This window comes from Diabrotica undecimpunctata, chromosome 3 (genome assembly GCF_040954645.1).
Source record: "Diabrotica undecimpunctata isolate CICGRU chromosome 3, icDiaUnde3, whole genome shotgun sequence".
NCBI lineage: Eukaryota > Metazoa > Arthropoda > Insecta > Coleoptera > Chrysomelidae > Diabrotica > Diabrotica undecimpunctata.
In genome coordinates, this window is record NC_092805.1 from 153672674 (window position 1) to 153696286 (window position 23613).

At 33.4% G+C, this 23613-nt stretch overlaps 1 protein-coding gene across 1 annotated transcript in view; it reads right to left on the reverse strand.

Moving 5' to 3' along the window:
• Positions 1–279: 279 nt before the first annotated feature.
• The window catches only part of LOC140436245 (protein AMN1 homolog), a 47193-nt gene continuing 23859 nt past the window's right edge, over positions 280–23613 (reverse strand). The window contains exons 3-5 of the mRNA XM_072524946.1: positions 17997–18211; positions 3601–3763; positions 280–425 (exon numbers count right to left, since the gene is read on the reverse strand). Coding sequence (XP_072381047.1) covers positions 352–425; positions 3601–3763; positions 17997–18211 — 452 coding nt within the window. The 3' untranslated portion in view covers positions 280–351. The remainder of the gene's footprint in view (positions 426–3600; positions 3764–17996; positions 18212–23613) is intronic.

A 23613-nucleotide genomic window follows, 5' to 3' on the forward strand; every position in this document is an offset into this window, starting at 1 on the left:
TCTAACGAAGGTTTTAAAAGGTAATGAATTGGTTGCTCGTATGAGTCCCTTTCAAACTGAGTACTATAAATAAATGACAGACTGACAATCGGTGACCTGATGTTGACCAGAAAACTAGTCGACACCGATGGTCGCTTACTAAATAAATAGATTTTAAGTCTGTCATTTATTTCCACTACCTAGTTTTAAAAGGTATTTTTTTAGAATCCTTGTATTTTTTTTATCTACTCTTGTATACGGAAATGTGTAATGAGGTTGTATGTAAATAAAACGCAAAACAATTGTTAATAAATATAATTGACAACAAATCACAACAAATATAATGCGTCTCACCCTTGGGGAAAAGTCACTCTACCAGTTCACTGTCCATGTAACTTGTTTCAAGTTTTTTAACTCGTTGTGGAAAGGTACGAAGTCATCTAAATCTAAAAATATACAAAAATGTAAAAGGATTTTAAAAGTTCCATCAAAAACACAATCCTAAGTATAAAGAATTTTTAATTAATAAAAATTATAATAAGAAAGTTTTTTTTCCACAATTTTTTTCTGTTCTGATAAATGGCTTTGGCAGAGCCAATCAGACTAGTTTTTGTTTGTTTTTAAAGTCGACTGAATTTTAATTATTATTAATTGCGAATTCATTGTCAAAATTATCTTATTATCAGAATTTTGGTAAGTTTTGTTTTGTTTAGTTTTGTTTTGTTTGTTTTCTATTTTTTTTGTCTTTTGGTTTATTTGTATTTTTTAAATTCCTTTGTATGATTGTTTTATGTATTAATTTGTGGTAGATATACATTTTTTTCAAACCATATTAACAGATTATGCCTATGCACTATTTACTACTTGTATTTACATATTTAACATGTTTGTAAATGCAATGAAGAATTTTCATATTATTTGAAAATATTAAAAGATTAAGGTTTATTGAAAAACAACACTTAGGATTTATTAATTCCTTATAAAGTTCATTTATATTCTTAATTTGTAAATCACATTCTAATATAACATGTGTAAGATCGCCCATTTGACACAAGTACAATTGGGAGTACAGTAGACTCCCGTAAGTTCGGCCTCGATTAGTTCGGTCTCCGCTTAGTGCGGCCGGCTCTCTAAGCATGAGAAAAGTACAGTCAACGACTGGCGGCGCAATAGAAAAACTATCGAAGGCTTTTGTACACAAATTGAAACGGAAAAAGTTCTACAAAAGCGTTGCACACTGAGAAAAGCAAAACAAGAATTGGTGGAAGATATTCTGTGATTGTAGTTCGTTCAAGAACGAAGACGAGGAACGCCGTTAAGTGGACCAATCCTAAAAGAGAGGGATATGATCTTGCACTCAAAGTTTCAACCAGAAGAGGCGTTCTCAGCTAGTGAGGGATGGGTCTCCCGAATGAAAAAGAGACACATTTTATTGGAGTTTATGGTGAGAAGCTGTCAGCAGACCCAACAGCAGCCACTAATTTTTCTGCAAAATTTTAAAAAATCATTGGTGACCAAAACTTGATCCCAGTAAAATGAAGTAAATATACAACATATACGAAACTGGGTTAAATTTTAAACTTCTATCCAGAAAAACCTTTGCCACCTCGAAAGAAACATCTGCTGCAGTGTTTAAAGTCAGCAAAGACAGGATACCGGTCGCTTTGTCTTCAAATGCCTTGGGGACCTACAAGATACCCCTATTTGTCATTGGCACAGCAACAAAACCCGAGAGCGTTTAAGAACATAAGCATGGAATCTCTCCCAGTGTATTATCGGTCGCAGAAATCAGCATGGGTGGACACATATTTGTTCAGGGAATGGTTTGTGTGCGAATTTGTTCCGAAAGTAAAAAAACATTTGACAAAATCAAAACTGCTCATCAAAGCACTTCTACTTAAAGCGTCCACTCTCCAGGAAGATGTTCAGTGTGACGACGAAAAAGAAATTAAACTGCTCTTCCTGGCACCCAATGTAACCAGTATTTAGCAGCCAATAGACCAAGGTGTCATTGAGTGCTTCAAGAGAAAATAACGCAAAAGAATTACTTTCTGAATTTCTTTCGAAACTGGAGGCTGATGACAACTTAGACCTCTTTAAATTGCTGAAGTCAGTTAATATGAAGGATGTTATGTACATGGTGGCCAAGGCATACGGCGAAATACCACCATCGACGTTTGTAAAGTATTGGAAAAAACTTTGACCAAATATAGAAGATGAGATTGATGAAGCAAACATAACAGCAGATGAGCCAAACAACATTCTTGTTAAAGAACCTGATGACAATTTGATAATGCCGCTCTATTGTACGATCTTCAGCAACTACTGAACTGTGGTCCCATTGTTGAAGAAGATGTTTTGGAGTGGATCAACTTTGAAAATGAGCAACACGATATTTTGAACGACGAAGAAATCGCCGAGTGTGTCATTCGCCAGGAAAATGAGAAGGATAATGACGTAGATGCTGCTGAGAGTGAAGAGGAAAATGAAGAAAATAAAATGAGCCACGTTGAAGGTAAAGCAGCTTTGCAACTGGCAGCTACCTACATCGAACAGCAAAAAGAAGCAACTGCCATCGATGTAATGATTTATTAAAAAGTGGCGTGGGTTTGCACATAAAAAATCATTAGAAATGAAAATTTAAAAAAAATAACTGATTTTTTTCAAGTGTTTAAGAAGCCAAACCCCCAATGTGCAGTAAAATTTTTATTATGCCTGAGTTCTGTAAGTGTTGTTTTGTAGTATTTTTGTAATCTGTCTTTTCATATGTGTTAAATATATGTGAGAGTATTCTTCTGTGTTGTAATCTACTTAATGTGCAAGTGTTTTTTTGCTAGATCCTTACAAACAATAAATGGGCATTTTTTAGATAGAAATCGGTTAGTTCGGCCCAGGGTCTAGTCCCAAGGTGGCCGAGTTTTAAGGGAGTCTACTGTATTTTATAAGCCGATTCCATGCATGTAAGATGGCCTAAGAGCATGGTTTGCCCTCAGCCGATTAATGCAATATAATTTTAGCAACAAATTAATTTAAAATTTTTTAGAATAAGTCATTTTTTAAGGTTTTTCTATCTCTTAACGGATAAAATGTATATATATATATATAAATATAAATAGATATTACCCTTTATAATGGTAAGCGAAAATTCGAAAAAAATCGCATTTTTCGCACAATAATTGTTAAAAATGAAAAAATTACGCTGTTTCTGCAGAAAACGTATTTTCTTACAAGATATATACATTAATGGAAAAATTTGTCAAATACCGGGCTATTGCAAAGTTCTGAACACGGTTAAACTTTTCTTGCTCTCTTAGAATATATCTGAATTCGCCTCATTTCCTATGAACTTTTTTGAGATATGACTGTATAGAATTGTTGAAAATATATGAAAAAAAACATACAGGGAAGACCAATTTTAGGTAAAGTAGAATGTCGTGGTTTAAAAACCACAATATTTGTTTAAGACCGAGATATTCAGGAAGTTAATCAAAAACGAGATTATTAATTAAATCCCAAAAAAATGCATTTATAACATTCCAAAAGTGCTCTAGACTTTTATTAATATTAATTGAAAATGGTCCACCTTGAATAATTTTTCACGTTTATATTTAAATTAATTACCTTGTCTTTGTCGACCACGATAACATAAAATTTGCAGGTTAGGGCAGTTTTCCGCAATACATCTCAAACCAAAATCGGTTACGTGAGTGTCTTCTATTCTAAGTTCCGTTAATTTTGGTCCACTGGGCCCCTTAGCAAGACAACTCACTCCTTCATCCGTAATCTAAAAATAATTAAAAGCATTAGTGTGAAAAACGAAAAATAAATTTTCAGTTTTTGTGCACGCTTGGAATATTTAGGGAATACAATAAGGTTACCTTATTCTAGGTTTAAAAGATGCTTTGACGCTAGTATACGGAGAAGTAAGTTTTATATACCTACAATTTATTTTTATTTTAAATAACAAGTTATTTTCCGGCGCTTAGGAACACGGCACGAGAAACTTGTTAGAAGGGTGTACCCTAGTGATTTTTATTTCTAACTTATCTAATATATTAACAGATATTATTAGAAGAAACATTTCGGAAAGAAATCAGAAATAAAGAATCAGGGCTCAGCTTCACAGCTGATAGTATGTCCCTAAAAGCGGAAAAGAAGTCATTCGAAACGGCAAATTCGTATGAAGTTGCTGCAGAATGGATAGATGACCAATTAGAAGAGCAGATGGTGCTCTTAAAAGCCAAAAATTAAAGACTGGTCCCTAACTAAGGAACCAGGTTAATCCCCGTTACTAGGAAAAAATAATGGTGCAGTAAACAGTATTAAAATTTAAATAATATTTTTAAAATTAAATAAAGTAATTTTATTATTTATTTATATTTTAAACAAATTATAATATAATTCAATAAATTATTATTTTTGCTCCTAACGCCACCTGTTGACGTATTGACAAAGCATACGTTGTTTACTTCTGACAGACCCGTAAAAGTCAGATAATGATAATATTAAATTAATAAATATTAAATTAATAATCTATCTATATACAAGACTAGGACGACAAATCACACTGTTTGTCCGAAAGGGCAACTCCGCCACCTAGGAGAAAATCTGAACAACATCTGACATTTCAATCATATTTTGTTCTTGAAACGGTTGATTTATTGCTAATTCATTCTACAAATGATGATTCAAATATATTTTAGTTCATGTTTGAAATATTATAAAATGAAACGGTAATTTACGGAAGCTAATGTATAAGAAACCTAGATAGAAATGGTATTTTCCTTCCTATCTACATAATATTTAAAGAAACTTTTCCACGGACTAAGAAAGCGTAGGCGCAAAATTTCGGACCAATGCTTTTTAAATGCATTCATTTTTTTCAAATCCTGAGAAAACTAATAAGTATTTTTGAAAAATTTAAACGCACATTATTATCGAGGACCCCCTCGATAAAACTCACCCCCTCCACTTACGGACCTCAAATTGCCAGTAAATTATTTTCATTAACCAATTTTCGTGATTTCTCAATTTTCCAATAAGTCCCATCCTGTTACTATTTTTTTTTTCATTGTTTACCATTTTGAAAGGCTTCATTTCTGGCCTTAAATGTGATATTTATATATCATGTAAATATATTTATATTATGTTATATTCAATTTAATAAAACAACAATTTTTTGTAATAAATTGCTTTAATATACGTATAATTACATACATAATTTTATAAAAGGTGAGTAAATATGAAAAAATTATTTATAGAATATTTATAACACATTAATTCTGAAATATATAAATATTTTGAAATTCAATCATTTAAAATTCTAATTCACATTAAGCGCATATTTATTTACCTTATTCGAAGTCTGAAGTGTTAAGTTGTACAATATTTGCGGTACAAACTTAAACTACCTATGAAGCAGTGGATAATGCTACAATAATACAATAATACCGTGAGATTTTCAATGGTTTATAAATATACATAATACAAAAAATTATCATTCAATAAATTAACGTACACGTAATGTATAAAAATATACTGCGCGGCATAAGTTAGGGATATTGTCAATATATTAATAATGGTACTTCATTCTGCATCAATTATTTGTAAGTAAATAATTAAAAATTATTATAACTTTTAAAAAAACATGGTAATTTGAGACCTTATAAAGCGAATCAGTCTAAAAAAACACATTATAAGTATTTCCAAAGCACTTGCACAGCCATTTGAAAATGACCTTTGTTCTCGCAAATGGGACAAACAATTACTATTTTAATGGGAATAAGCCACAATTGAAGGTTAAAGTAAGTTTATTGACGTTTCAATTTCCACTCCGGAAATCGTTCTCAAAACACCGATTCGGTATTATGATAATACATATCAGAGGTAAGGAATTTCATATAACATTTAAAAAGGTTCTATTCCACGAACAAATTCTTAAAGGAAAGTGACGAGATATTTTCTATTGATAGAGAATGTATTATTTTGGTTTTACCCTAGCCAATCCACCAAGGCTTGTTAGAAAGACAAAAGAATATGTTAACTTTTGGAATTGATTTTTCGGTTACCATGTTTTATATAATTAGATTGTAAAATAAACCCTTATTGGTGTTCCCCTTTGCTTTTCTGCCTATGGCCCAAGGTACATTACACTCTGGCTTATCTGGTTGTAACTTGGGCCACTTTCAGTTTTTTTTTTAATCTAAATGTGGAAATTTTATTTATTAAAAATTGACAAAAAATGCTTATTATATATTGATAAAATAAATCCTATTTTTGACGCCGAGATATAAAAACTTTGATCATTAGCACATTTTTGCATTTCACAATTACTTGAAAAAGACTGGCTTCAAGGTACAAGACGCTCCCCTGTGTGAGAAAAAACAAAACCGGTGTTTTTTCGAGTAGTCATTCACAGGCTAAATAGAATAAAGCTGACTATTTACAAAAAAAAAATAGGATAAAACAGATATGTTAACACGTTGAGAGCGTTACATACACACGGGTGCCTGTAAAGCTAATTTTTTTATGCATCACTGCTCAATTTAAGTTACATATTACCAATGTTCGGAACCAATAAAATTGTTAATTTTTAACCAATATTGGTCGTTTAGGTTTAAGTACCGATTTACTATATTAGATATTCTTGATAACACTGTGGTATTAAAATGATACATATACCCAAATACATATATAGCACACAAGTAAAATCGTTTTAGTTCACTGCGTTTCCCACACCCGAGTATATGTACACGTGCAAATTCTAACCTAAAATTTTTAATTGGTATATAGTTACATCGTGTTTGTGTATTGTTGAGTAGAATAAGTGCTAATTTAAAGTGAATCGTTATTAAAATGAGTAATCGAACAAAAAGAATATTAAATTTTGTAGCATCTTATATTGAAGTCCCCTCGTATATGTGATATATTGAGGTCCCCTCATATATGTTTGACAGATCTAAGAATGTTTTTGATGTAATTTTGTTCCTATCGTACGTGTTGGAAACCAAATGTTTTCAATTCTTTCTTAGCGTCGAAAAGTGATATAAATCATTTTAGAGTTGTTTATTATTTTAAAGATGTGTACCTACTTTCTCAGCATTTTCTTTTAATGTTTTATTCGAAGTCGCCTTATAATTTTGGTACGTCGTAGAAATGGAATCTTCTGCGTTTTAATTCCTGTCAAGTGTTTGTTTATTTTCAACTTATATGAACGAATTTTTAAATTCGTCATTCGTACTTGGGTCGCCGTAGCTGCAGGTGTAGATTAATTCTTACTTGGTTCGCTGTGTGGATCACAAGTATGGATCCACAAATTCACCGTCGAATTTGTGTTTTCTTGTTTTTGGCCCATTTTCATGGAAATGTAGCATGAAGTGATAGTAGCAGTTTTACGATAGTTTTTGAAGATGGCCTCAGGTTGCCATTGTGCTGTGCCCGTTCCAGTCTTTGAAGGAGACGGGTTTTCAAGGTTGTGATCCAGCCGGTGCTGGCTTCCTCCCTCATCTTCTTATCCCTGATCGTCATCCCGGATCTGCCCCCAGTATAGTTCCAGATATAGACAGACGAGACTTACGAATCATTATCAATCTGTATTGGAATCAAAAGGCCAATATAAAGATAGAAGAACAAAAGTCCGAAAATATAGATATAAAGAGAGGAGTAAGACAGGGCTGTGTTCTGTCACCATTACTGTTTAACGTGTACAGTGAAGCCATATTCCAGGAAGCGATAGCGGATCTGGGTGATGGAATCTCTGTAAACGGAAGAATAGTAAATAACATAAGTTTCGCTGATGACACCGTTATAATGGCAGACACCCTGGAATCGCTACAAGAATTGGTAAATAGAATTAACGATTATTGCATTAGATACGGACTAAAAATAAATAAGAGAAAAACTAAATTCATGATTGTCTCAAAAACGCAACATGGAAATGAAAGATTAATGATAGAGCAAACCCAAATAGAAAAAGTAGAGACATATAAATATCTGGGAACCTGGGTTGATGACAAAAATGACCAAAGCAGAGAAATCAAAGTCCAAATTGAAACAGCAAGGCAAGCATTTGTGAAAATGAAGACAATGCTTACCAACAGAGACCTTCAGTTGCATCTCAGATTGAGGGCTCTAAGATGTTACATATTTTCTATCTTACTATACGGAATGGAAGCTTGGACATTGAAGAAACAACACATAAGGAAAATAGAAGCGTTCGAAATGTGGTGTTACAGAAGAATATTAAAAATTCAGTGGGTTCAAAGGATTACCAATGCTGAGGTACTACGACGTCTAAATAAGGAGTTAGAAATTATGAACAGCATAAAAAGAAGAAAACTAGAATATTTGGGTCACATAACCAGAGGAGAAAAATATGAGCTGCTGAGAATTACTATGCAAGAAAGGATTCAAGGAAGAAGAAGCATAGGAAGAAGACGCATCTCCTGGCTGAAAAACCTTAGAGAATGGTTTAACTGTAGTTCACTACAACTTTTCAGAGCAGCAGCTAACAAAGTGACCATAGCCGTTATGATATCCAACCTCCGATAGGAGATGGAACTTTAAGAAGAAGAAGAATAGTTCCAGCATGTTTCCAGTTCCCGACCCCAGACATGCGGAATGAAGCTTAGTGAGGTGCAGGTAACTTTTTCTGTGTTTAATTTTCAATTAAAGACAGACATTTTTTAGAGAAATAATTGCTTTCGTAACAATTTAAATTTTTGTTTTTTTTTTAATTGTAAGATTTTAGAGTTTGACTTTAGCTGTCAATTTGTGTGTTCAGTTTTTTTTTAATTTATTGTTAACTTATGACAGCTCGTTTTATTATTATTTTGATTTTATTTGTTTTATTTTTAAAAAAAGGTTAACCTCCATGCTATTTTGTAAGTTTTTGTAACATCCCCTGAGTTTGTAAATCAGTAGATGACATGTAAGTTCTTTGTATTTTGTGACTATTGTGGTAATATTTTTGTATTGTCTTTTTTGATCATTCTTGTGTTCTCTATGTTTTGTAACTGTTTGTGGTAAGACACAATAAATGTTAAATTTTGTTTTTTAACATTTTGTTTATTCCTTTTTAACTAACCCTTTTTGAGTTTTATTTGAAAAAGATATGTTTTTTATGTTTAATAATTATATCTCCAGTTACAACTAGCTGTTGTGATGGTTATAATTAGGCACCTCAAAGTGGCGCTCTATATAAATTACTAGAGGTGATTCCTGTTTCTTTCTGTTTTGTTTGTCCCAAGAGATTTGTATAAGTACCCATTTATTTCATTTTTTTGTAGTTGCCCCAATCCAACCCCCTTGTCTTTTACTTATCCACGACCCCAGCTCTCCTACCAAAATATGAGTGCCGTTCGCACAAGTAGCGTTTATTTTGCTTACCCTAACTCCACCTCCATAGTTTCTATTCCCCAATCTTCTACCCCTTATAATAATACCCCATGTGGTAGGCAAAATATTTCGTTACAATTTAACGGTGCTTACCGAAAAACATAAAAAAGTTGAACAAACTTTTGAAATACCGAATACTCGCCAAGTAAATTATTCTAAACCAGGTACTTCAGCATCTTGTTACAAAAATGGTGATGAACAGAACACACAAATTTATCCAGAAGAAGGTACGAAAACGTCAATTGATGCAATCAGCGGCGCCGTCCAAGCAACATTATTATATCTAAATTCTGAAATCAATTATTTATTCTCTTTTAATTAATCTAAAAATTAAAAAAGACAACTAGCTTTATTAGCGGTACGTACTTGACAGTCAAGTCCTGACCTGTGTCACTAGCCGTGTAGGATTCAGGAATAGGTGAGTGAATATCATTTTTGAAATGCGAAATCCATCTGCATAAGCGTTCACGGTTGCCATGGCAACGTGACGTCAGCCTATCCTTAGTGATAGCTGAGAAAACTGGTGAGTGCAGTTCCGCCTAAAAATATATTATCCGTCTTCACCCACTGTTGGATGTGTATTTGGTATTCCTATTTTTCGGATATTTCTCTCAGCGACAATATTTTGAAATTTAGTCTATTATATAGATATTTTTTATATAGTATAGTGTATAGTATAGTATTTATTAGTTTAGTTTAGTCACAGTATTAATTTTATTTGTTTAGTGCACTTTATTAATACATTTCTCTGTGGTTTGTTTCGGATTTCGGATATAAAGTGTTCTCGTGGATTTCGTTTGGACAAAAATAATTTTATACAGACATGAATCCAATTAATGACTTCTTCTTCTTCTTCCTATGCCGTCTCCATTAACGGAGGTTGGCGACCACATTTCTAAAAGTTTCTCTGTCTTTTGCAACGTGGAATAATTCGTCTACAGTCATGTTTGTCCAGTCTCGAATATTTCGCAGCCATGATTTCCACTTTCTACCTATTCCCCTTTTTGCCATCGACTCTACCCTGCATGATGACCTGCAGAACACTATATTAAATGGTGGCTAAATTAATGACTTGATGTGTAATATATTAGAGACTCCGTTTAGGCATTGGAAAAATGAAGATAAAAGGGATGTTCTTTTACATGGTCGACCAACCAGTATTTTAAACATCTGCGTCTGATTCAGAGTGATCGGCTGCAATCAGCATCTGACTCAGAGTGGGCGGCTGAATCGAAACTCACCAACCCGTTTTAGCAGGCGTGGTGTTTTAATCGTCAAAAAACCCTCAATGAAATGTCAAGGTTCAGAACTAAAATACCCCAGGCAAGCAGAACGAATCGTATCTAGTATAAGTGCCCTAAAAAACTGTTTTCAAGTTATTAGGGCCCTAAACTCTACACATTTTTTTTAACGAATTTTTAATGAGATTTTGGCGCGAAGTAGGTACCAAAACTCCTTTTGGCTCCGGCAAGCTTTCCTCATCTTCACCACTTTTTTAGACCACGAGCCGCCGCTGGATGCAATAGAAGCAGAAGGGGAAAATACAAAAGTTTTAACAAATGCAGAAGTGTCAAACTCACCCATTTCAAGTACGTCTGTATTAGACCCTTGCGATAGCGATGATTCGATATTAGATAAAATCAACTTTACACTACATGATTTTATCATATGACAATATCATATGAGATTTGTTATGATTCCTCGTTTCTATGATGTTTTAAAAAATCGTGTTTACACTGAATGATAAGTTATGGTTATGACTTATGATATGAGTGACAATGAGGTTTTATTGATTTTTCTTTTTGTTTATGGTCATAGAGATATAAGACACAGTATAGGTAATAACTATTAGGTTGGAAAATACATCTTTGCTTGCATTGGCTTCCCGACTTTTAATAATAATACGCCGGCAACAACTGCGTACAGCTAATAGTAAGAAGAAAAAGATCAGACGCCTTTGGGCTCGCAGCATCGAGCAAAAAGACAAAAGAGGGAATGTAAAGGTAGTGGGGGCAAAAATATTGTTAGACAGGAAGTGCCATCTTGAGAGGCCACATTAAACAAGGAAAGAGAGACTCTTTCCTTGTTTAAGAAATCAAATTTAGTTGGGTTATGTTATTGCTGATGTTATTGTTTGTCCCAACTGTCACATGAAAGATTATTTGTATTTTCTATTGAAGTTTTATAACAATTGTTTCACATTTTAGACTATTATTGTTATTATTTAATTAAAACTTTATTATGTTCTAGTGTTAAAAAAAGTGTATTATGTATTAATATTATGTAATATTAATATTATGTAATATAACAAATAAATAGATAAATTAGAACCCCTACACCACTGTATGATTATTGTGAAGTGTCATGAAATTTAAATTTGGCGCATTCGCATTTCCGGATATGTCCACCATCAGAGGCCACTTTTTTGGTCTCCTTTTCATAACGATTAGATTCCCTCTTTTGTCTTATTGCTCGATGGCTCGCAGGTGGCTCTTACGAAGAAATAGTGGACGGGGCATATCAAATTTAGTGTTTATATTATACCAAAATAAAAATAATTAATAAAGAAACTAAACTAAAATTATGACTAAGAAAACTATAAAACACTAAACTAAGAATAAAATAAACTAAATAAATAATAAAAGAAAAATACGACACAATAGCACATATTAGACAATAGGCTCAATGCAACAAACAAAAAATAAATAAATAAATAAAGGATGTTGTCTCTCGGTAAGGAAATGTTGCTGAATTGACATAAGAATAAGGCGCGATAATTAAATATGTTTATGTTACCGGTATTATTACCGAAAATCATAATTCTTTATCATGCGGAATAGGTACCGTCCTATTCTTCTGTGACAAGCTATGACGAGCCGCATGACAGTGTTTATGACAAAATCATATGACAAATCACATGATAAATCCTGTAGTGTAAAGTCGACTTAGGACATATGAAGTTTCGTCAGCCGGTTCAGATTCAGATAATGAATCTGGATACGATGATAGTTCATCTGACTCTCCTGAATATGATAATTACAATATATCAGACGAAGAAATACAGGAAATAGTACCGCAACAGCAAGCAAGTTCTTGGGAAAATATTCGTGTAAACACGAGCGATTTTGATCTCTTACAAGAATCAGATATTATAAACATAGACAACCTTCCGGCCACAATTAAACTCATTTATATATTTAGACATTTTGTTACCGACGATCTCTTGAAACTAATTGTTAATGAAATTGTTTGATCATTTGCAAATGATCATATTTAGAAGGGATTCAGAAGCAAATCTAGAACTAGATTGTGGACAGAGACAAATAGTTATAAAATGTTAAACTTTTTTGGTGTCACTCTAATCATAAGATTAAATTCAGTGCCTAGTATTTACCAATACTGGTCCAAAGATTCTGCTTATTGCAACGGTTTTATTGTTAAGAAGATGAAAAGAGACAGATTCCTTTTACTGTTAAAATTCATTCATTTTAATAGGAATGAACTTGCCGATGTGAACAACAAGATTGAACCAGTATTGAAAATATTACTAAGAAATTTTTTACTCCAGGAAGAACTATTGTATTAGATGAATCCACGGTACCATTTAAAGTACATTCGTTTACCAAATTCCCATCAGTAAACATGAGCACGTGTTGGTATTCGCCGTCTCATTCGTCAAGAGGCTATTAAATATAATTTATTACCTTAAGTCAGGCAGATTCTCATGTTACAGATCCAAACTTGCCAGCATTTTAAATTCAAATTGTATCGTGTTAATTTTTAAGTTAAGAAATTGTGTTATATTTATGTTATAGTTATTGTTAAGTTATTTACTGGTCGTGTTATTTTTTAGAGTTTAGTTTAATTGTGATATAATGATTAAATTTCAAGAAATTCTTACACTAACAGTTTCAAAAGTAAATATTTTTAAAAATCATATGATACATAGGTCGTACATCAGTACGACCCTGTTTGGCTTACACGTGGTTCTATTGACGATTGGGAATTTGTAAAATGAATACTGTTTAGAGGAAGGGTACATTTTCGACAATACATAAAAAATAAAACGCACAGGTATGGAGTCAAATTATACAAATTGTGCTCAGGAAGTGGTTATACTAACAATTTATACAGGAAAGGCTGAGAACAAATTGGTTGATATTGCTCACACTGAAACGGGATTATGAAATTGATAGAACCTCTAGAGAAACACAAGGGTAGAATCTTATTCGCTGACAACTTTTATTCCAATTTCAAGAGGCAAAAAGTGCTTATTTTTACTTACGGTTTTTTTTGTTTCAAATGACATTAACAATCGATTCGACTTTGAATCAGTCCACTTTTTTCACGAGTTTAATTGTTATTGTTATTTTTATGCATAATAATGATTAGTCTGTTACAGTTTTTAATAAACACATATGCGCTATATTTATTAATATCAGTGATACATTGCGGTTATTTGTTTGGAATAATAATAAAGCCTAGCCTTCTATTTTTGGAGGAAAAACCCATTTGGTTAATGTATACACGTCCCTACAATAACACAAAGAACTTCATATTAATATTATATTCCAAGATCCTCTTAAAATTCTTGACCTACACATTTTAATTAAAAAATAATTCGTTGCCTTGCATGAACACGTTGACCTTGCTCATCTCAAGTGCAGCGGTAATTAAATAAGTAAATCGCCTACAAATGACATAAGTAATTAAGGTCATAATTAGCACAGGAAATTATATTTTTAAATAAAAAATTAATAAACGTAAACAAATGTTAAAATTTAAATTTAAACGCTGGAAAACTATTGTCGACTTACGTTATTTAATTTTATATGAATTAAATATTGTTTCTTTATAGGATAAGTATTGTTTTATATGATTTATGACATTTTTATATTTAAAATCAGTTGACATTTTCAAATCATCTTTAAAATAATAAATGAAAAATTAGTTTTGTTCGCAATGTCACAAAATTTAAATTGTATACATACATAAATATATACATATATACATACATACATAATGTAGGATTTCTTGGTAATGGTCGATAATATTGAATCCTCATTTAAAAGTAATTGGCTGCTCTTTGTACATAAGCACAGTGGTATTACCCTTGTCACTCAAAAGCACCATCATTCAGAGTGGTCTTTTAAAAAGGTTTTAGTTTCTATGTAAGAACCAATTTTAGACTTTTTTGGTGGCTTAATAAATTTAAGTATAAAATAATTGAGTGAGATCTGTGGCATTAGAATCTACACGAATATTCTCAACATCTGCTAAAAGGTTACAAATTGAATAATGCTTAAAGGTTGGCCACATTCTAAGGCTAAGTAATTTCATTTTTCAAAATTCTTCACATTTGAAACGTTTATACACAATCATATCAGTGGATTTTATTATTAATAAAAAAATAGATTGTTTTTTCAGTTTTTTAAACAAATAAAAAATATTTTTTAAACACTTTTTTACATTACTTACTATCATAGCTAGTGGATCCGAGATGTTCCTCGGTTGTAGAATGTGTTTCCTGGTGATAATTCCAATATCTAGGCGGGATCTCTAGAAATTCAGACCATAATGGACATTTTCCATAGGAAGCTATTTTTTGCTGGAATCCCTTCAGGATGTGCCCAATATCGATAATCACGATATGCGCCAGTCGCAAACCCTGTGTTAAATTTTTTATTTAACAAAATCTGAAAACAATTGAAAATTTCTCATTTTTTTGCTCCTATTTTCGTTTATAATTCGAAAATATTGATCCCAGGGAAAAAATTATAAGAATTTAAAAGTTTCCTTATTCAATTTTACACAATATTTCGTTAGCTAGAAATTGAAAATTTAATGTTTATTGTTGAAAAAATAGCAATAATTGGAAAAAAAAGTACAAAAAATGAAGTTAATCCTTTAAATGTTTTCGACTTTCTAAACTTGACTTACAAACTCCATATTCCGCCTAGAAAAACCTTTTAATATGTTTAAAACGTGTGCTAAATTTTGTTAAGATTGGTTGGATAGGTTTTAAAAATAATTTTGCAATCCAGCCTACTGCAAAAAAAATCACAAATTTTCAAATTTATAGTAGGCCCTAAATAAGGCTCTCAGATAGTTGCAAATTTTTTTACAAATAAAAGAAGGCTCAAACTTTCAAACGCTTTTTTTTAAATTCAAATCGGTTCACTAGGAGAGCCTAGAAAATTTTTTAAAGTTTTAAACATTTTTTATATATATTAGGCCTATAAACAAATTGAATAACTTTACGAGCTTTAAACATATCAATTTCAAAATTTATACACTTAAAGAACATTAAAAGACGCTATTGTCTTTTGCAACTTTAAACTTTGCAACTATCTGAGGGCCTTATTTGGGGCCTACTATAAATTTGAAAATTTGCGATGTTTTTCCAGTAGGCTGGGTTGCAAAATTATTATGCAAAACCTATCCAACCGATCTTAACAAAATTTAGCACACGTTTTAAACATATTAAAAGGTTTTTCTAGGCGGAATATGGAGTTTGTAAGTCAAGTTTAGAAAGTCGAAAACATTTAAAGAATTAACTTCATTTTTTGCACTTTTTTTTTTTCAATTATTGCTATTTTTTTCAACCATAAACATTAAATTTTCAATTTCTAGCTAACGAAATATTGTGTAAAATTGAATAACGAAACTTTTAACTTCTTATAATGTTTTCTCTAGGATCAATATTTTCCGAATTATAAACGAAAATAGGAGCAAAAAAAATCAGAAATTTTCAATTGTTTTCAGATTTTGTTAAATAAAAAATTTAGCACAGGGTTTGCGACTGGCGCATATCGTGATTATCGATATTGGGCACATCCTGAAGGGATTCCAGCAAAAAAATAGCTTCCTATGGAAAATGTCCAATCCAAAACAGATCCCGCCTAGACTAATACATCTTCATCTTTCCGTCTTACTTCGCTGATTTCTATGACGACCCATTTTATATTTGCAGTTTCTTTTTCCAGTTCTACAAGTGAATTGATTTGATAGCAAGCGGCAGTTATATGTCTCTATATAAAGCGTTGTTGTTTTATTTGGGTAGCAGTTTAGATTCCGCAGATTCTTAGCACCTTCTTCCCTCCTCGCTTGATCCCGAAAGCTATCCAGTTCAAGGCCATTTGGACCTTGGACGGAGAATGAGAGCCTTGATTTGAATGTGTATTTCATGTTTGGAGTTGTGAGGCGTATCTTAGCACGCTGTCTCAGTGCAGGTTGGTACGGGTTCGCTGGTGTATCCTGATTATAAGGCGCCGAAACCTTTCACTTTCCTTCTTCTGCTATAATATAACGTACTCCCGTAATACGGGATATTGCCGGGGATTACGCGAGTTATATCTTCGTGGACGTAGGAGGATTCGTTGGCAGAATTGGCTGACTCAGTTATGTATAAATATATAATCGTTTTCAAGACGTCTTGCGACGTTGTCCGATGCCAAATTTCCATGCTATTCGATCATTCCATTGGCCTTTTCTAAGGTCTCTTGCGCTTATTCCTTCTCTTAAGGATTTTTGACTTTGTGTGACATCTTCTGTGAGATCCAGACCAAGAGATCCGGGTACGAATAGAAATGGCAAGGGCAGCGTTCTTAAAATTCAAACAATTGTTCTGTGACAAAAATCTGAATACTGCGTTGAGACTGAGGTTTGTTGAATGTCGCAACTATTGTCCGGGGTAGAAACATGGACACTAAAAGCACAAATAGTTAAAAAGATTGAAGCCTTTGAACTTTGGATATACCGGAGAATGTTGAGAATCCCATGGACTGCCAGGGTCACCAATGAAGAAGTGCTGAGAAGGATGGGTCGAGACAAAAAATTGTTGAGAACCATAAAAGTACGCAAGACTGCATACCTTGGACACATACTAAGAAATAATAAATATAGTCTTCTGCAGGTCATCATGCAGGGTAGAGTCGATGGCAAAAAGGGAATAGGTAGAAAGAGGAAGTCATGGCTGCGAAATATTCGACACTGGACAAACATGACTGTAGACGAATTATTCCACATTGCCAGAGAAGCTTTTAAAAATGTGGTCGCCAACCTCCGTTAATGGAGACGGCATAGGAAGAAGAAGAAGTGACATATTCTGCGGAAAAGTGGAGAAATATCCGCATAAATGACGAAACAATGAAATTTAAATACTGCAGCAGCAGTGAAGAACACGTAGACAAGCTGCCACTGGAAGAGAAGCACTGGATCTAGACTTACTAAGAAATTTCTATCCCGAAATAGGATAGCATCGAGAGTTTGGAACGTTCATCCGACCGCTAACGAAAACAATTGCACAATACTGATTTTGAACATTTGCGCTGACCGAGAAAGATATTATATACAACAGAAAAACAACAAGAAACAGAATCTTTCTTCTTCTTTTTCTTTCTTTCTCGATCTTATGCCACATGGAATAATTATCCTGGATTTGATATCTGAGTCCAGATGAATTTAGTTACATTTATTTAAATGAATATTATTAAAGTTTTTTATTTTGTGTAATGTTGTTTCAGTTTAAAAAATATTTATGAATTCTATAAAATTGAAAGTATCGCTTGAAGGACAAGTGTTTTTATCAAGTATCATACAAGAAATAACATTTAACTTACTTGTGTAGCAGAAAAGTTGACACTAGTCAATTTTTTCAACCTGGAAATTTTCTTAATGCCTATATCAGTAATTTGCGGACAACCACCCAAATCCAAACATGTCAGATTTGGACAATGTTCTGCCATACAATCTAACACCTCATCTCTGACTTCAGTGCTGCGACAGAGTACAAAACTAATCAGATTGGTACAATTTCTTAGTAGCTCCACTAAACCTGAAAGATAGATTTTTCTGTAGATACCTAGTCACATCTTCACTTCTGATAAGCAAAAAATTGCATATAAATATATACATAATAATATATACATAATGACGGTATTAGATTTTTGTTTTGATATAGGGCAGCAACAACCGCTTATACGTATTTCGACCTCTTTAGGTCTCGTCAGAACGGTATAGCCACTGCTATGAAACCAAAACAAAAATCTCTCCCGTCCTAGACAATAGTTATCAAAATAACTATATAATAGTTATCAAAATAATATATACACTGTTCCGACAGATTAGTAGATTATCCGCGGTTAGTACAATTAAACCTAAAGCTAAGATCAATGCTATTACAAGAATTAATATTAAGGTTGATCTTCACCCTCGATTAATTTGTTTCTGATCCTAGAGATGGCTCTACTGCGGCATACTACTGTGGTAATTTTTTTAACTTAATCGTAGATTTCTACATGATGACTCTGTAATATTTTCAAACCCTACTATAAATTACAGTTTTCTATCATTATATCCATTGGCTGAGTTGCCAAGTTGTGTAGACAGTAATTTTATCAAATACCTAGTAGACCAAATAAGCAAAGATATCTTTAACAACATCTTTATGTATAATATTTTACTGCTCCGCTGTGTCAATCGGAATATATTAAAGTTACGCATTTGCAAGAACATAATCCACACATATCATTGAAAAATGACACATATTTATTATGTAAACATTTTTATCGATGACAAAGAGGTACTTAGTGCGGCGCTATCTGTGAATATCGTATACCATTAAATTTATACATGCAATCATATATTAGATGTTTGTTGATAGTTAAAAATTAAATTATCTGGTATTATTTAATATTTTAGTGGGATTTATATGAAAAATGGTCAATCGTCAAAAATGTTATTTAAAACATGCGAACATGTCTTTCTTTTGGTCTGTTTATTACTGGCTTCAGGTTTGTTATCTTCCTTATTAGTGCGTCTTTTTCTCTTCTTTGTATGTGTCCAAACCATCTCAGTCTGTGTGGATTAATAAATTTTACTATGTCTTCCCCTTCGGTTATATTTCTATTTCTTATTTCATGCTTCATTAGTCTTCTATATTCTCCTTGTTCAGGCTTTATTGGGCTGTTTATTCTTATCATTTTGCTTTTAATAATTCTTACTTTTTCTTTATATTTTACTTTTTATTTATATTTTTATTTTCTTTATATCTATTTTCGTAAGAAATATTACTTTCGCTACGTATGCTATCACTGGTCTAATTGCTGCTCTATATATTTTTGTCTTTGTTTTTTGCTGTTTTTTTATCTTTAAGTAGTGAATGATATTTCCAAAACACGATGTTCTTCTCTCACCTTGTGTGCGTGGTAGTGTCATGGGTTGGATGTACGATTTGGGGTAGTTGATGCCTATTTAGTTATCACGGTTCTATTTGGTCTAATTAGTTCTTCAGTTTCCGTATTCGACCATTTTATAAAACCAAATGAGTATGTGAAAAGTGGTATTGCGTATGTGTTTATTGCTTTTACTATGTGCTTGAAATTAAGTTTGCTTTTGAGTATTAGTATCCCAGATTTAGTCATACGGCTCACACTACATCTAAGGGGAAAATTCACTCATCCCAGATACCTACGGTATCAAAAGGATTGAGGTCTGGTGGGACTCTTTTCGTGTTACCGAGCCCTAGGTGGCTTGGTATGTTGGAGTATCTCCCAAAAATTTTCGTACACATCTGGACGTTGAGAGTACTACAGCTTTCTGCATAGTTTTGTAGAGATGTTCATTCAGACCTAGCTTTTTTATGTTTTCTAGGAGTTTCTTTGGAATTACTCCAGTAGTAGAGAGAATAATAGGTATTGTCTGGGTACTTTCCATTCTCCACTGTCTTCGTATTTGAATTTCCAGATCCCTGTACTTGGCGATTTTTTCGTTCTGTTTAACACGAAGATTATTGTTGTTGGGTATCGCCACATCAATTAATGTTGTTTGTCTCTTTAGTTTATTAACTAGTATGAGATCTGGTCTATTATGTGCCACTGTTTGTTCTGTGAGCACAGTGCGGTCCCAGTATAGCTTGTAGTTGTCATTGTCAAGTATACTCTCAGGAACGTATTGATAATATGGAAGATGGTTTGTTTGAAGGAGTCCCAGTTTGATAGCTATCTCTTGATGAATGATCTTTCTTACTGAGTCGTGCCGTTCCTTATATTCAGTTGCAGCAAATGCCTGACAGCCCCGGTAAGATGTTGGTTATTATAAGCCGAAACATATTATTTTTTCCTATTGGAACAAAACTGTAAATTCAAAAATTTTCAAAAAATTCATAAGTATTTCTTATATTCATATCTTGATGCTGTAAAAAAATTAACAAAATCCTATGTTTGGTTTTCCCGCTTTATTCTTGGAAAAAAGTAGTTTTTTGAGTTTTTTCAAAAACGAAAACATGAAGTTTGTTTAAAAGTTATCAAAATACTTGACATCACAAATTTTTTCAAATTTTTGGAATTTGGGGTTTGTCTTTTGGGGGGTGCAGATCAACCTTAAACTCAACCGGCTTATGGGTTAAACCAGGTCGATCATCACTGCGCTGAGCTTTCGACATACTTTCCGATGTATTCTTCAGGGCTTCCGAGGTCTCAGTCTCCCGAACCCCCAGACATTACTACGCTGATCACTAATCACAGTAGTGCATTGATTTGCTTTGTATTTTGACGAGTTATCACATAATCGATGATTGATTTTAAGTTTCTTGTTTGTTGTACCCAGCTAAATGTATGTATTTCTCGAAGCTGAAAAAATCATTTAGGATTCGTAAGTTGTTTTGGTCACATATGTTAATTATCCTGTCTTCGTTGTCAGTATATCTCAAATATATTGTCTTTAAACGTTTTTCCTGTCCCAGCATTTAGGTATCCAACCAGATGATTTCCCTAGCGCTTCCTATTTGTGACATTTAATATGAGAGTTTCTCAAAAAACTCATCTTTATCTCTTACTAGAGCATCCTTAATTTCTAAAATGGTGACTTTACTTCCTAGCAAGTTTAGATTTAGTTTAATGATACTACTTCCCAGGATGTTATGTATCTTCGTAGTCTTTTTCGAATAAGTATGGACACTCCTTGCTGGGCTCCTTTATCTTAGGTATTTCGAAGAAAAAATGGTCATAGTCATTCTCTTAGGTTCTCTGAACCTTGCACCTACTTTTTTGTCTAAGTAAGTACCAAAGCTTTTAGGTTTTAGTACTTATTTAGACATAAGCTTGTTTTGTTTCTGAAATTATGTCCATAATTTTTTGTGAGATACCTTGAACGACCCATGTACCAATATGCATAATCCGTTTTCCTAGCTTGAATCGTCTTCGTTTATTCAATCGTTTCCGAGGCAGGTTACTGAAAGTTTTAACCGTTGTGATATTTAACGAGTATCGAGTAGTTAGCAAAATGCCTCAACCCCCGTCTAGGAAGACTGGAGCTTTAATTTCTGAGTGTATCTCTCCTAGACTGGTTGCCTTCTCTGCGGCCCAAAGACCGAATAGATTTTAATAAAACTGAAAAAGTTTACATGCATAGCGGACTCTCCTTGTAGCGTAAATGGACTCTTCCAACTGTTTCCTGTGACTGCTATTTCATGTGCTGATTTAGAAATCTCTTCTACGAATCGAATTCTAGTATCGATCTTTTGTTTTTCTGTTTGTTTTACTACATCTTTTGTTGACAGATATTCTTTTAATTTTTTACTTTTCATGTAATGTTTGTATTTTGTTATTTTTCATGAAGTTTTTAATTGAAACCTGCTTAGAATGCATAATATATGATGCCTAGAAACCAGTTGATGGAGAGTAGTAAATCGATCTGAAGACCGCTATTTCGTGGCGCTACTCCTGTGATGCTCGCCTCGGCATTTTAATACAGAGAAAAAGTAATAAAACGCCAATATAGAAGCTTCGCTTCAAAAATTTGAGGTCGTTTTAGAAGATATTGGGCAAACAGTTAATCAGAAACTTAGCGCTCATTAACGATTAATATAAAACAGTGTTTTTCAATCTTTTTCATTTCGCGACCCATTTACGGGTTGAAATATTCTAGCGACCCCTTTGTGTTATAGAAAGTCAAAAAAATAATTTAATTAAAAGACTACAAACTGTGTCGGCGACGTTGCCACGCCGCGTTGTAGTTGCGGCGACAGTAAGCACCTCGCACACGCCACCCGCAATGTTCTTTTGTTTCAACTCCCATCGTTTCATCTCACTCAGTTAAGCGCAGTCACAGTCATTCTTTTGATTTTTCGCTTGCTCGATAAATAAAACAATTAAAAACTTAAACAAAATTGTAACTATATACAAATAAAGGTTGCTGTGTTCCTTCTTAGTGGTAGTTCTTTCCATTAAATTCCATTACTCTATGTATGTACTCGATGGAATTTATATTACTACTGAATATGTCCAATGTAGAATGTCACGTGTTATGTCAAGCGACGTCTTGCGTTGACTGACACATAAATGTCACGTGCTGCGTCGAATGTCACGTCATTTCACGTAACATTTCACGTTCTGCGTCGACTGTCACATAACTGTCACGTCCTACGTCGAATGTCACACCATTCACGTCATTTTAAGTTCTGCGTCGACTGTCACGTCCTGCGTCGTCTGTCATGTTCTCTTAGGCACTGTACGGAAAAGAAGAATTGACAGTTAATATTGAACGTTGACAGAAGCCAAACAGTTGGCTTCTGTGTGTCTGTGTCACTAACGCTTTCATTTGACACCCCATACGTCAACGTACCAATAGCAACGAAGATACGTTCTAGCGCCCATTTGGCAATGCCGCCATCTTTGTTTTTCGTCTCAACGTATTTCCCGTCTCCTCCCCGTTCCAACGAGCCCTCGTACGTCACCATCGGACCAATAGAAACGAAGATATGACGTAATGCCCTTTTGGCATGCTCCGATGCGCACGGCACATACTGCGTTCAACCCCATTTTTCATCCCCTTTCCAACGATACGTCACACGTCATCCTACGTTAAGCCGTTTGGCAGTTACGACGGGGGGTTGCGATTTAGGGGTTGCGCCAAAAGTAACGTAGCCTATCTACTGTCATACTAACCATAGATACTTTATCGCAGAGTCTATGGAGGTCTCCCAAGTTGTTGGCTATTATAGCCGTATCGTCAGCATATCTGATGTGGTTGAGAAGAGCTCCATTTATTGCCATTCCAGCTGACTCATCTTCCGATGCTTCACGGAAAATATATTTCGAGTATGAATTAAATAGCATCGGCGAGAGTTTTTCGAATAGTTTCTTGTGATTAACATTATCAAAAGCTTAAGGCGACTCTATTCTAATTGTTGCTATTTTTACTGTTGATTTTTTATAATGTTTATTTCTTTGTTGTTTG